At 50.9% G+C, this 12,534-nt stretch overlaps 3 protein-coding genes across 7 annotated transcripts in view; 2 read left to right on the top strand and 1 right to left on the bottom strand.

Moving 5' to 3' along the window:
• CADM3 (cell adhesion molecule 3) overlaps positions 1–7,812 on the top strand; it is a 30,652-nt gene extending 22,840 nt beyond the window's left edge. For all 5 annotated transcript variants that reach the window (XM_023214180.2, XM_023214185.2, XM_023214183.2 and 2 more), the window contains 4 exons: positions 2,244–2,334; positions 2,771–2,940; positions 5,625–5,750; positions 6,631–7,812. In XM_023214180.2, coding sequence (XP_023069948.1) covers positions 2,244–2,334; positions 2,771–2,940; positions 5,625–5,750; positions 6,631–6,749 — 506 coding nt within the window. In that variant the 3' untranslated portion in view covers positions 6,750–7,812. The remainder of the gene's footprint in view (positions 1–2,243; positions 2,335–2,770; positions 2,941–5,624; positions 5,751–6,630) is intronic.
• LOC111543961 lies at positions 7,131–11,511 on the bottom strand. Its single transcript, XM_023214365.2, has 4 exons — positions 11,424–11,511; positions 10,455–10,701; positions 8,044–8,160; positions 7,131–7,453 (listed from the first exon to the last, which is right to left on the bottom strand). The coding sequence occupies exons 1-4, from the start codon at positions 11,509–11,511 to the stop codon at positions 7,201–7,203; spliced, it is 705 nt and encodes a 234-aa protein (XP_023070133.1). The 3' UTR covers positions 7,131–7,200.
• On the top strand, positions 10,500–12,228 carry ACKR1 (atypical chemokine receptor 1 (Duffy blood group)). The gene is made up of 2 exons (XM_023214186.3): positions 10,500–10,710; positions 11,189–12,228. The coding sequence occupies exons 1-2, from the start codon at positions 10,690–10,692 to the stop codon at positions 12,176–12,178; spliced, it is 1,011 nt and encodes a 336-aa protein (XP_023069954.2). The 5' UTR covers positions 10,500–10,689; the 3' UTR covers positions 12,179–12,228.
• The last annotated feature ends 306 nt before the right edge of the window (positions 12,229–12,534 follow it).

Here is a 12,534-nt window from a genome sequence, read left to right on the forward strand (position 1 = left end):
AAACAACATGCACAGTTAAGTGGATAGGTAGAAAATGAAACAAGGACTGCCAGGACTAGGCCAGGGTTGACAAACTCTTTACAGAGGGCCCAGTAATGAATATTTTAGGCTTTGAGACTCATACTGTCTCTGTGTCAACTACTTAATTCTGCTGTTGTTGTAGGGACGCAGTCATAGACAATATGTAAACAAATGAGCTGGGCTGTGTTCCAGTAAAACTTTATTTACAAAAGCATGCAGGTGGCAGGATTTGGTCCAAGGGGATACCAACCCCTGGGCTAGGCCAGTGTAATAAAGCCAGACTGCAAGCTATGGTGGTAACTGTAGTAACTCAGGATTCCCAGGAAGTAGTTTCTAGTCTGCACTCCACCACTAACTAGCTGTGTGATATTCAGAAAATTACTTTACCCCACTGAGCCTGATTCTTTATTTGCTAAGTGAAAGCGATGAGCATGGGGATCACTACAACTTTATCTCGGTTTAACCTTCTATGATTTCAAGAAAATATGGGTGGTAGGAAAGCACAGTTTCCCTGGCATCGTTATTCCCAGATCTTTTCCTTACTGACTGCTCTTCCACTTGCCCCAGCTCCAGGTATTTTCGTGGGATTCTGATCTGAAATGGCCACTGTCACTTTCACTACTCCTAGCCCTTCCAAGGACATTCTCACCCTCTATGGAATTTGCCTTTAGTATGGTTAGGACACTTCTGAGGAAGTTTGGAAATGGGAATTTCTCATCTGAGGAAATTCGGAAATTTGTAAAGAACAGCCTTTCTGGGTGGAGGAACCAAAGGGAAAAGAATCAGCTAAACTCCAACGGGAGAAGTTAGAGTTAGGAAATGGTGCATTCCCTGTCCTAACTTACCTAAAAGTTGGGCAGTTTTCGAAATAACCAAAGCCCTTCATCCTCTTCCTGTGGAATCAACTTAGGCCCAATTATTTTCCTAACTTTAGTGCTATTTAATAATATCTTAGACCCATTACTCAAACTTTAACCTGAGATAGGTTCAGAGTGGCATCGCTATTCATTTAGCAGACTCAGTCTGCAGGCAGACAATCCAGATTCTAGCTGCAGTGCTGCCGCCTACTAGCTGTGCTCCTTTGGCCAAAGCATTTCATTTTTCTGTGTCTCCTGCTTACTTCACTGAGTTACTGTGAGGATAAATAAAACAATGCACGTGAAAGAACTTTGTAAATGTCAAAGTTCTATATTCCTATAAGGTACATCTCTAATTATCAGCTCCTAGTGTGAGGCCCTGGCCTGGAGCTTTTCCCCCGCCCCTTGGTTCCTGGCCAGAGCTAAAGCCTTGGTCCCCTGCCTGAGCCCCAAAGACTCCTCTGTTAGATACCAGACCATCTGGCAGTTACTTGCCAGGGACCCTTTTGGCCCAACTGTGATCAGCAGTCAGTCAACAAATGCTATACTTCAGGCACTGTGCTAGAGGTTTCTATGGCTGTGGGGTCCTGGAACACCCATTCTTTCACCTGGCCTGATTCTCTGTGTCCCATTTGATTTGGCTGAAACACGTCCATTAACTGGTTGTTAAGGTTGGCTCTATCCTTAGGGGAAGCTCAGCCTCTTTATCTGTTGTTCTCGACCAGCATCTGGTTGCATTGTTCTGAGCGGCCATCTGGACCTAGCCTCCTAAGCAGCCCTTCGGCGTCAATGGCAGATGCCATTCTTCCTTCACAGAGCCCTTCTGTATTGTGTCAGTGCCTTTTTGCAGCCAAAATATGACCCCGGTCTCTTGCTGTTTCAAAGCTCTCACTTCGTGTTTGGACTGACCATTCAAAATGATGTTTTGTGTTCAAGCATTGCTTCTAGTTCTGAGCTCCCTTGCAGAGTGGAGAGAACTGATAAGTTGTGAGCTCCATACGTGGCAAGTTCAAGTTTATTTGTTCTGTAAAAAATAGGTATTAGGTCCTTCCTATGTGCTAGGAAGTTTGCTAGGCACAGGCAAACCACTCATTTCCCTTCTCAGCTTTCTGTTAAGGCATCTCTTAGAGTCCCAACAAGGACAGACCTTCCAGAATCCTATCACACAAGGTTGCAAGAGAAGTTGCTCACATCTTCAATAGCAATAATGGTCCTCGTTCATGAGAATTAGGAGAAGGAAGGTCTTTGTGGCGCTTCTTGGGCTGCGAAAACATTTAGAGGTAGAAGCTGTAGTGTGCAACTAAGCGAGGTAATCTCCTAAACTGTGTGGGGAGGTTTTCATTGACACCATTTCCTTCTCCACAGACACACCGACTGCGATGATTAGGCCAGACCCTCCCCATCCTCGTGAGGGCCAGAAGCTGTTGCTACACTGTGAGGGTCGTGGCAATCCAGTGTAAGAAGATCCATTTCCTGGTCTCCTCCTTACTCTCCACATTCTCAGATTGTCTTCTTCACATAACAGCTCCTTCCTATCTCCTCTCTATTGTCTGACCTGAGCCTCTCATTTCCCTGACTGTCCAATAATGTCCGCCTGCAATTAGTTCTTCTGCAAAGCAGCACAAGTTGGAAGGGGCCACTCCCTAGCTCAGTCCCCGAGTTTCCTACAAAGGCCAAGTTAAAGTAAGATGCAAGTCAGGAGGTCTCCAGCTTCCCCAGAACGAACCCCAAGAGGCCACCTGGAGTATAGCAGCTCCAATGTCTCTGGCCCTGATCATTTCTCCAGCCTCATCAAACAGTCCTTGACATCCCTGCTCCCAGTTATTTTTTTTTTTCTTTTAGCTCCCTGGCCTGTGCTCTCCTGAGCTCTTCTGATTTGTCTGCCTCGACAGCCCCCAGCAGTACCTATGGGAGAAGGAGGGCAGTGTGCCACCCCTGAAGATGACCCAAGAGAGTGCCCTGATCTTCCCCTTCCTCAACAAGAGTGACAGCGGCACCTACGGCTGCACGGCCACCAGCAACATGGGCAGCTACAAGGCCTACTACACTCTCAACGTTAATGGTGAGCCCTCCTCAGTTCTCTTCCTCCAGAATCTCCTTTCTCTGTCCATCGTATTCCCTTTTAAAATACTTCATGATAACATCCCCAAACTGTGACGGGTAGTGGAGTAAAGGAAAACCAGCCCACCACTGGGGTCCCTGAGGGCTTAGGTCCCAGGTCCACTCTAGAATATGAAATGGCTGCTTAGTGAAAAAACATTAAAAGGGTGGGCTCTCGTCTGCCTTTCTTTGATAGTGGTGGCCTGGGTGACACCATCTTCCATCCCCTGCACTTGTCTGACAACAAGAACAATAATTCTGTGTCCAGAGGCCCCAAAGCCCGTCAAGTGCAGGCGCAGGTGCATTTCCTTCTCTAACTGGCTCTTCTCAGAGTTGCTTCTCCTAAGATTAGGTATTGGGTGCATGCAACTGCTGTCATTTTTTTTTTTTTCTGCCCACCTTAAGCACACTGTACTGGGTCTGGACAGAAAATAGAGAGAAGCTTGTACTATGCCAAGAGACAGAATCTTTTCTCAGATGCTGTATCTTCTAGAACGACCAGGTGATGCTCCTTCTCTGAAGTTCTTCTCAAAGCTGTGACCACAAAACCCAGCTTCAGGAGTTGTGGCAGGGTGGCACAGAGGCCCCTTTATGGAGAGTTGATGGGGGATTTTTTTGAAGATCCCAGTTGCCATGGGTCCCACCAGAAAGTCTTGTAAATCTTTTCTCAGAATAGGGGAAATGCATTGTCAGGGAACTGTCAGAGGCTCCCTTACTTGAAACACTCATTAAAACTGTTGGGGGGATAAAAGCCAGGCCTTCCAGCGATAAGAGGTTTGAGTTCTTGAGATCAGAATGTCTAGATGGGTGATTCCCACTCCAGGGGCAGACCTCAGCATGTGGGAGCTGCCTCAGCACAACAAGGCTATTGTAGGATGCCAAGAGCAAGGACAATGCACTGAGCTCCGGTCTCTGCCCCCAGATCTCTCCAGACCAATCTGATGATGATTGGCAGTGAGAGAAAGTTCTTGTGCCCTTGTGGTTGGTATCTTGCTGATCTCCCCTCTGCCCTGTGCTCAACAGCCAGGCAGGGGGAGTCCTGTTAAACTGCGTCTGTTTCCAGTGCTGACACCTGGTGGTAGAGGGAGCTACTGCATCTTCTTCCAGGAATATCCTTAAGTGGGCCTGACTGGAATGAAATTAAATGCTGTTCTACCTAGAGACAGGGGCCTGTAATTGAGGACCCCAGAGGTCGTTTGGCCATGGAAACCTGTGCTTTTCTAAGGAACTGCCATTTCCATAGCCTGTGGAATAAGTATCCAGGATTGATTTTCCATGTGGACTGTGTCTCACGTACTCCCTGAGAGAGAGACAGCAGGTAAACTCACTGCTTCCTCCAAGTGACACCATCACCTCCACCCCAATCATATCATAGATTCCATGGACTCATCCTCTCCCTTCCTCCCAAGCAGGGCATAAAAAAACCAGAACACAAATGTTTTCTTTTCAAATAAGGGGTAGACAGGCAAGGAACTGAAACGCGGGCCCAGCCAAGCCTGAGGAGACATAAGGTAGGAAAGACAAAATATGTAAGAAGTCAACGAGGCATTAAGACTCAGGCTGAGTGCATGGAAAACAGCAGCTCTCCCGTGGGTGGCAGAGTTATGTCTACGGCTACCTCAGAACAGTGTGCTGGGCCCATGTGAGTCCTCAGATATTTGGGACTCTGGCTGTGCTGTGCTGTCTTTGCCACACCCGGCCCAGTCTGTGCTGTTGATCCTCTATACAGGTTGTCAATCCTCTGCATAGGTTGCCATGGAGGACAGATGCTGTATATTCAGTGGCAGGGACATCCACTATCATGAGAGAAAGCACCTTTTCCTTTGCACAAACCTTTGGAGGGTGGCAAAGTGAAGACGGAGTCCCACGCGTCCTTCTCGGGAAAGACTAGAGGCCTGGGGCTTCACTAGAACACTAAACTCCCCTCCTACAAAGGAACAGTGTTCTTTACATAGGGGCCACAATCTATCATCTTTCGTAAGGTGCTGTCAAAGTGCTTGATTCTTGGCTCTATCAGCTTTTACTGCTCCTTCCCTATCTGATCTTAGGGCAGTGGGTGAATAGGCTGAGAAGGCCCTTAGAGCTAGGGGAGCTGGCTCAGAATATCAAGCAGATAGGAGGGTAAGAGGCCATGGGAACAGAGAAGGAACACTCTCATAACCCATAAATTAAAAAGAAAAAGAGGGAGAAAAGAAAGAAGGAAATAAGGGCAGAGGGATGGAGGAAAGAAGGAAGAGAGGAAGGAAGGAAAAGAAGAGGGGGAGTGAGGGAGTCAGGGAGGGAGGGAGGGAAGGAGGGAGGGAGGAAGGAAGAAAGGAAGAAATGGAGGGAGAGAGGGAAGGAAGGAGAGGCATTAAAGCAATGATCTTTGACCGAGGTCAAGCTTCAGTGCCAACAACTCAATTTATATGACTAGGTATGGGCAGATTTATTTATTTATTCATTAATCCATCAATTTGTTTTAGCAAATACTATAATCCAGGCATGGCATATAAGCACAAAATAAGGCATGACGAATGATGCTGCTCCATTTTCCTGATGTTAGTACCTGTTCCCTGCAGTGTAAGACTATTCATGTCCAAGTTGGAATGCTGTAAGATAAGGGCTCTCCCCAGGTCTGACTGTGTGTGTTGCCCTTTCCTCCAGACCCCAGTCCGGTGCCCTCCTCCTCCAGCACCTACCACGCCATCATCGGCGGGATCGTGGCTTTCATTGTCTTCCTGCTGCTCATCATGCTCATCTTCCTTGGACATTACTTGATCCGGCACAAAGGTCAGAAGCACAAGGAGAACATCAGCAGAACTTTGGAGGGGCAGGGAGACCAATCAGAGGCAGGCGTGAGGAGGAGCAGACAATGGAAAGGGCCTTCAGAGACTTGTCAGCCCTTTGGAGTGTTTAGGGAATGAAAAATGGAGCCAACCCTATCATTGCCAACCCTGTGATAACTGAGCACCACCAACCCTGCAGTGTAAAGCCTGATCACTTGGGGATCGTCCAAGTGAAATCAAACCTTCCCACTCAGTCAGCGGTTGCTCCCATGCTGCTCTACCTCCAGGTCTCCTGCTGCAAGACAGAGAGATCCTGAAACCACATCTCCATCTCATTGCTTCCTGCACTTTCTTACTTTCTGTCTGTTTAACCTCATTTTCTTCCTCTTTGATCTCATTGCCTTTCTTTCCTCTCCCACTTTTCTACCTTCTCTCTTATATCCATGCCTTCTCTCTACCCTCTTTTCACATTCCTTCCTCTCAGACTTCTTACTCCGCTATTAATTCTAGCCAGCAGCCTGACTCCATAGACTGGTCATATACATAAGCCAGATCTCAATTGCTTTGCTCATGAAGCTGACATAGCAGTTCCCCCGTCACCAAGTTGCATGCACACGCATGCGTACACACACACACTTCTCTTTCTTGCTTTGCATTATAGATGAGATTCTACTTAGGGGCAGGATTCATTATTCATGAAGGGTGTGGTCAGGTGAGGGATGTTGGAAGCAAAATGCGAATTAGGTAAGGTGGAGTAGAAGAGAGCTATTGGCAAGCCAAAAATGACTTGAGCAGTGTGTGAGTGGGTGGGTGAGAGAGTGGGCAGGGTGGACTCAGAGGTTGGGAAGCTGGTCCTGAGAGGAGAAGCCTCTGTCTCTACACAGGAACCTACCTGACACATGAGGCGAAAGGCTCCGACGATGCCCCGGATGCGGACACGGCCATCATCAATGCAGAAGGCGGGCAGTCGGGAGGGGACGACAAGAAGGAATATTTCATCTAGGGGCGCCTGCCCACTTCCTGCGCCCCCCCCAGGGGCCCCGTGGGGACTGCTGGGGCTATCACCAACCTGGACTTGTACAGAGCGACCCCAGGGCCGCCCCTCCCGCTTGTTCCCCAGCCCACCCACCCCCCTGTACAGAATGTCTGCTTTGGGTGCGGTTTTGTACTCGGTTTGGAATGGGGAGGGAGGAGGGCGGGGGGGGAGGGGAGGGTTGCCCTCAGCCCTTTCCGTGGCTTCTCTGCATTTGGGTTATTATTATTTTTGTAACAATCCCAAATCAAATCTGTCTCCAGGCTGGAGAGGCAGGAGCCCTGGGGTGAGAAAGGCAAAAAACAAACAAAAAAACAAAACCCTGGAGTGTTAGGAGGAGAGTGAAGGTAGAGGGGTGAGGAAGGGTAAGGGGCAGGGCTGGTTTGGAGCTGGGGGCTCTCACCAACCCTCCTTTCAGCCTCTACAACAGAGCAGCTTCCCAGACTTCTCCAGGAACCCAGAAACGGGATGCTTGTCGACAAAGGTTGGGAGTGGCTTTTCCTCTGGTAGCCATGCACCTGAGCATACAAACAAGGAGGCAGGTGCCACCCCGACACCCGTCTTCCATAGCAATGGGAAAGTGATGAGTAGGGGAGTCCTGAGGAGATGTGGCCTGCAGAAGACACGCAGCCATGCAAGGACCCAGGGGTTTAACCTGGGGAGGACGCAGGTCCCTGCAAGGAAGAGTAGATTTGGAGAGGAAGGAAATGAACAAAGCCGGTCCCTTTCCATAGGAACTGCCCTTGGAGATTGCGGAGGGTGGCTGCCCCTCCTTGCTCCAGCAGCTGTGGGAGAGGCACTGCTCTGGGGCCTGCACTGCCTCTGCTTCCCCTGCTGAGGGGCCCCTCACTCTTACCCAAGACTCTGGATTGTTGCATGGCAACCACTCCTCCCATGGCATTGCTCAGCAACTACTCCTCCCATCCTGGCCACCCTGTGCCCCCTTCCTGGTCCCAACGCCAGCCCTTAGTCCTTCCTCCCTCAGCAGCCAGGCAGACATAACAACAAAACTACTAAAAGGAACTTCACTGCACTGAGCTGTTTCCTGCCCAGACTAAGGGAATAATGTGAACTGTGTGCACGTGTGTGTAGTGTGTATACTTGTGTGCATGTGTGCGTGTGTGTGCATGTGCGTGTGAGAGGCAGAGCGAGGGACTGAGGAGGAGGGCTAAGAGCCAGGGGTCCTGGGCAGGTGGACAGGGCTGTGGGACATGTCGGGGAGGCTTTGGGAATGCGGTATTCCTAGTCAGGGTTCACACCTCACCTGGGATGTTGTTCCATGCTGGTATTTCCTCTGCCACCCCCAATGCCCATCCTTCTTGGAGAAAGGAGTCCCTGGGTGTGTGTTTGCCCAGCTGTCCATTCCATTGCTCCCTGAAACCTGAAACACAGAGCATTCAGCCCTTCCCTGGATTTCCCTCCTCTGAGCCATGGAGTCAGTGCCACAGCCTTTGCTATGCACCTCTCAGGCCTCTCCTTGGTGTTGACCCTGGAACGACTTAGCACCACCTATTTTTCCCATAGTCTGTACCCAGTGAGTTGAAGGCTGGATCCCCACCCTTCCTTTTGGTTTCCTGTCTTCCTTCTCATGGCCCCAGCTGGTTGCCATGGAGATGTGCCTGGTCCTCCCTGTCCTGGCCGGACTGCCCCGCCTCAGATCCAGGATTCCCTTGGCATCGCTCCCACCCTCTGCCAGCTTTTCCTCCCTGCTCTGACAACGGGCATGCAAAAAGGGGCAGCTGCAATCTAGCAGGTCTGCCCACCCCCTCCAGTTCAGGTAATACCGTTTTGAATCTTCCAGCCGCTGGTTAGGGCCCTGGGCACCACAGGCAGCCCCTCACCTAAGCCAGGGCCTACTCCTCTGACAACAGCAAGGGGGCCCTGGGGCCCCAGGCCTGTCAAGCTTCTTGTCTCCCAGCACCCGCTTTTGGGAAAATGACTTTTCCTCTTCAAGCTGAACCACTCTGTCCATATTACACAGAAGCCATATTTGTATGGGGGGGGTGGGAGGGAGAGGGGCTCTCGTGCTGTGTGTGTCTGTCCAAGGTGGGGGGTGGGGAAGGGAGCAGGGAGGGGACCGTGTATCTTTATAATCTTTCTAACTCTCCTGTGCTAATCTCAGAGGGGCCACCCTCAATATATCTGGATTATCCGTGTCGTTCAGCTGCCTCCTTTCTGCTCCTCTTGCTGCTGCTGGGCTGTGTGTATGTGAGGGTCTTCTTCCCATACCCCGTGCACGTGGTGCCTGGTGCCTCAAAATGTGGTGTGTCCCTTGCCAGGCCACTTTCAAGGATATCTATGTACAGCAACAATATAAGTCTCCAAGGGAGAGAAATGTGTTCACCTCCTTTTGCTAAGCCCTTCCTTTCCGGAGAGTGTCTTGGGGGGCGTCTGACTGCTTCCCCCAACCCTCTGCCAGGCATTGCTGGAGAATGTTGAGACGGCGATGGAGACCCCATCAACCCCACCCTGGAGAGCATCAGCAGACACCACCAGACCAAACTCACTTTCCAGCCCCTTCATGTTGAACCTGAAACTTGAGCTAGTATCTGGGGAGAAAAGGGGGAAATCTCTACGAGGTACCCATCCTTCTGCACCTTGGGTCTGAGGTGCTTGGCCCCTTAGGAAGCCCTACATGAATGGGACAGAAGCTTAAAACACTGGGGATGAAGCAGCCGATGCTGTTTTGGACAAATGAAACAGTGTCCCCTAACCAGCCCTTTCTATCTCATTGCGCTGACTTGGACACGCCATGGCTCACCATTCCCAAAGTCCCCACTGTGTCTCCCCAACTGAGGAAATAAAAGCAGAGAGGGGTGATGAAACAGTGAAGATCCTGGGGAAACAGCTGAGGAGGGGAGGCAGGGGGAAGAGGCCACTAAAAAGAAGTGAAATGGGCTTAGGAGAATCAGCCTGCCTGCAGGGTAGATGCTCTTTCTCTCTGCTGGCCACCTCTGCCCCTCAGTGAGAAACTTTACATATTGCTAAGATGCCTGACAAATGAAGCAGTTCCAGAGACTTTATGTCCCTCAGTAGAAATATGAATAGAGATCACCCTGTGGGCAATGGTCCCATTTTGAAATATGCTGTCCCATTGTCCCCTAGAGCCTACTTTAACTTGTCAGACCATGTATTCCACTTCGTATGCAAGAGGCATGCACCGAGCCTATAGGTGGCTAGGCATACACTCAATAGCTCCCTGAAATGGCTTCATTAGGCAGCCTCGACAGCCACCCCAGCCCTCCCACTCTCATACTGAAACACACAGACCTAGAGATAGCCAGACACACCCAGACACCCGCCAAGCCCCTCACATACAGATATGTGCACACTGATACACAGCAAACGTACACAGAGATCAGCACACACACAGAGCCCACGCCCACATGCACACATCCCTCAGGTGGGACGGATTCGACCACCACCACCTTTCCCCCAAACACATGGCTCTTGAACTGCCTTTCCTTGGATCAAGTTCAAGGGGATGGAGGAGCAGTGAGAGTCAGCCGCCCTTCCATTCCAATTTCCCAGCACCTCCCTTATCTCTGCTTCACAAGTCACCCAGCCCCGCTCTTTTCCTTCCTTGTGCTTGAAGAGTCTCTACTTGGTGGAAAACCCCCTGGTTTCTCAATCTCCCTTTCCACTTCGGTAAAATGCCCACTTTCTGGTCCCCACCTTTTTCCTGAGCGCAGTCCCGACCAGTCAAATCCAATCTCAAAACAGGAAGCCCCGAGGCCAGTGCCCCCCATAGACTTGAGGCTTGTGCAGGCAGTGGGCGTGGGGTAAGGCTTCCTGATGCCCCCTGTCCCTGCCCGGAACCTGATGGCCCTCATTAGTCCTTGGCTCTTATCTTGGAAGCACAGGCGCTGACAGCCGTCCCAGCCCTTCTGTCTGTGAACCAAACGGTGCCATGGGGAACTGTCTGCACCCGGTGAGTATGGGGCCAGGCCCCACAGTCCCTTACCCCTATGCCCCTCATTTCCCCTGCTGTTGGCTCCTCAGTCTTTATATCTCTTCCTTTTCCTCCTCATCTTTTCTCCCTTCCCTCTTTTTCCTCTTCCTTTAAGGTATTTTTCCTTCTCTCCTTCCTATGCTAGTCTTCTAGCTCCTTCTTGTGTCCCTCCCTTTGCCTTTGAGTCAGTTCCATCTTGGTCCCTTGGTGCCTTCCCTTCTGACCTTGCACTGCTCCTCCAGCCCCAGCTGCCCTGGCTTCCCCAGGACTGTTCCTGCTCTGGATCTTCAGGCTCCTTGCTTTGTCCTTTTCCACTGTCCGTACTGGATCTGACTCCTGCAGAGACCTTGTTCTCCCACCTGACCTTCTTCTCTGTCCTCCCCTCCCACCTGCGCCTGAGGTCCTAGGGGACTCTTCCGGGGTTACTCTGATGGCCTCCTCTGGGTATGTCCTCCAGGTGGAGCTCTCCCCCTCAACTCAGAACTCAAGTCAGCTGAACAGTGAAGATTTATGGAATTCTTCCTATTATGGGAATGATTCCTTCCCAGATGTAGACTACGATGCCAACCTGGAAGCAGCTGCCCCCTGCCACTCCTGTAACCTGCTGGATGACTCTGCACTGCCCTTCTTCATCCTCGTCAGTGTCCTGGGCATCCTAGCTAGCAGCACTATCCTCTTCATGTTTTTCAGACCTCTCTTCCACTGGCAGCTCTGCCCTGGCTGGCCTGTCCTGGCGCAGCTGGCTGTGGGCAGTGCTCTCTTCAGCATTGTCGTGCCCATCTTGGCACCAGGGCTAGGTAGCACCCGCAGCTCCGCCCTATGTAGCCTGGGCTACTGTGTCTGGTATGGTTCAGCCTTTGCCCAGGCTTTGCTGCTAGGGTGCCATGCCTCCCTGGGCCCCAAACTGGGTGCAGGCCAGGTCCCAGGCCTCACCCTGGGGCTCACTGTGGGCCTTTGGGGAGTGGCTGCCCTACTGACACTGCCTATCACCTTGGCCAGTGGTGCTTCTGGTGGACTGTGCACCCCGATATACAGCATGGAGCTGAAGGCTTTGCAGGCTACACACACTGTAGCCTGTCTTGCCATCTTTGTCTTGTTGCCATTGGGTTTGTTTGGAGCCAAGGGGCTGAAGAAGGCATTGGGTATGGGGCCAGGCCCCTGGATGAATATCTTGTGGGCCTGGTTTATTTTCTGGTGGCCTCATGGGGTGGTTCTGGGACTGGATTTCCTGGTGAGGTCCAAGCTGTTGCTGTTGTCAACATGTCTGGCCCAGCAGGCTCTGGATCTGCTGCTGAACCTGGCAGAAGCCTTGGCAATTTTGCACTGTGTGGCTACGCCCCTGCTCCTCGCCCTATTCTGCCACCAGGCCACCCGCACCCTCTTGCCCTCTCTGCCCCTCCCTGAAGGATGGTCTCCTCATCTGGACACCCTTGGAAGCAAATCCTAGTTCTCTTCCCACCTGTCAACCTGAATTAAAGTCTACACTGCCTTTGTGAAGCGGGTGGTTTCTTATTTTGTCTGGGGAGAAGGAGAATGAAGAGAGAGACATTTTTATGTCAGACTTTCTTGCCAGTGTCTGTTTCTATAGCTGGCCTGGGGAGAAGGTGAATGATGAATAAACATCATCAGGGTACACAGATGTTCTCTTGAGGTGTGGGGTCACTGTTATCTCAAGGGAGAAGAAAAGAGGAACCAGAGCATGAGGGGAGTTGTTAATCCAAAAAAACCCAGAAGGGATGGCTTAACTGGAAGAAAAGCTGTTCCAGGAAGCAAATGGAATAGGAACCAAAACTGAGAGATAAA

Source organism: Piliocolobus tephrosceles, chromosome 1 (genome assembly GCF_002776525.5).
Source record: "Piliocolobus tephrosceles isolate RC106 chromosome 1, ASM277652v3, whole genome shotgun sequence".
Lineage (NCBI taxonomy): Eukaryota > Metazoa > Chordata > Mammalia > Primates > Cercopithecidae > Piliocolobus > Piliocolobus tephrosceles.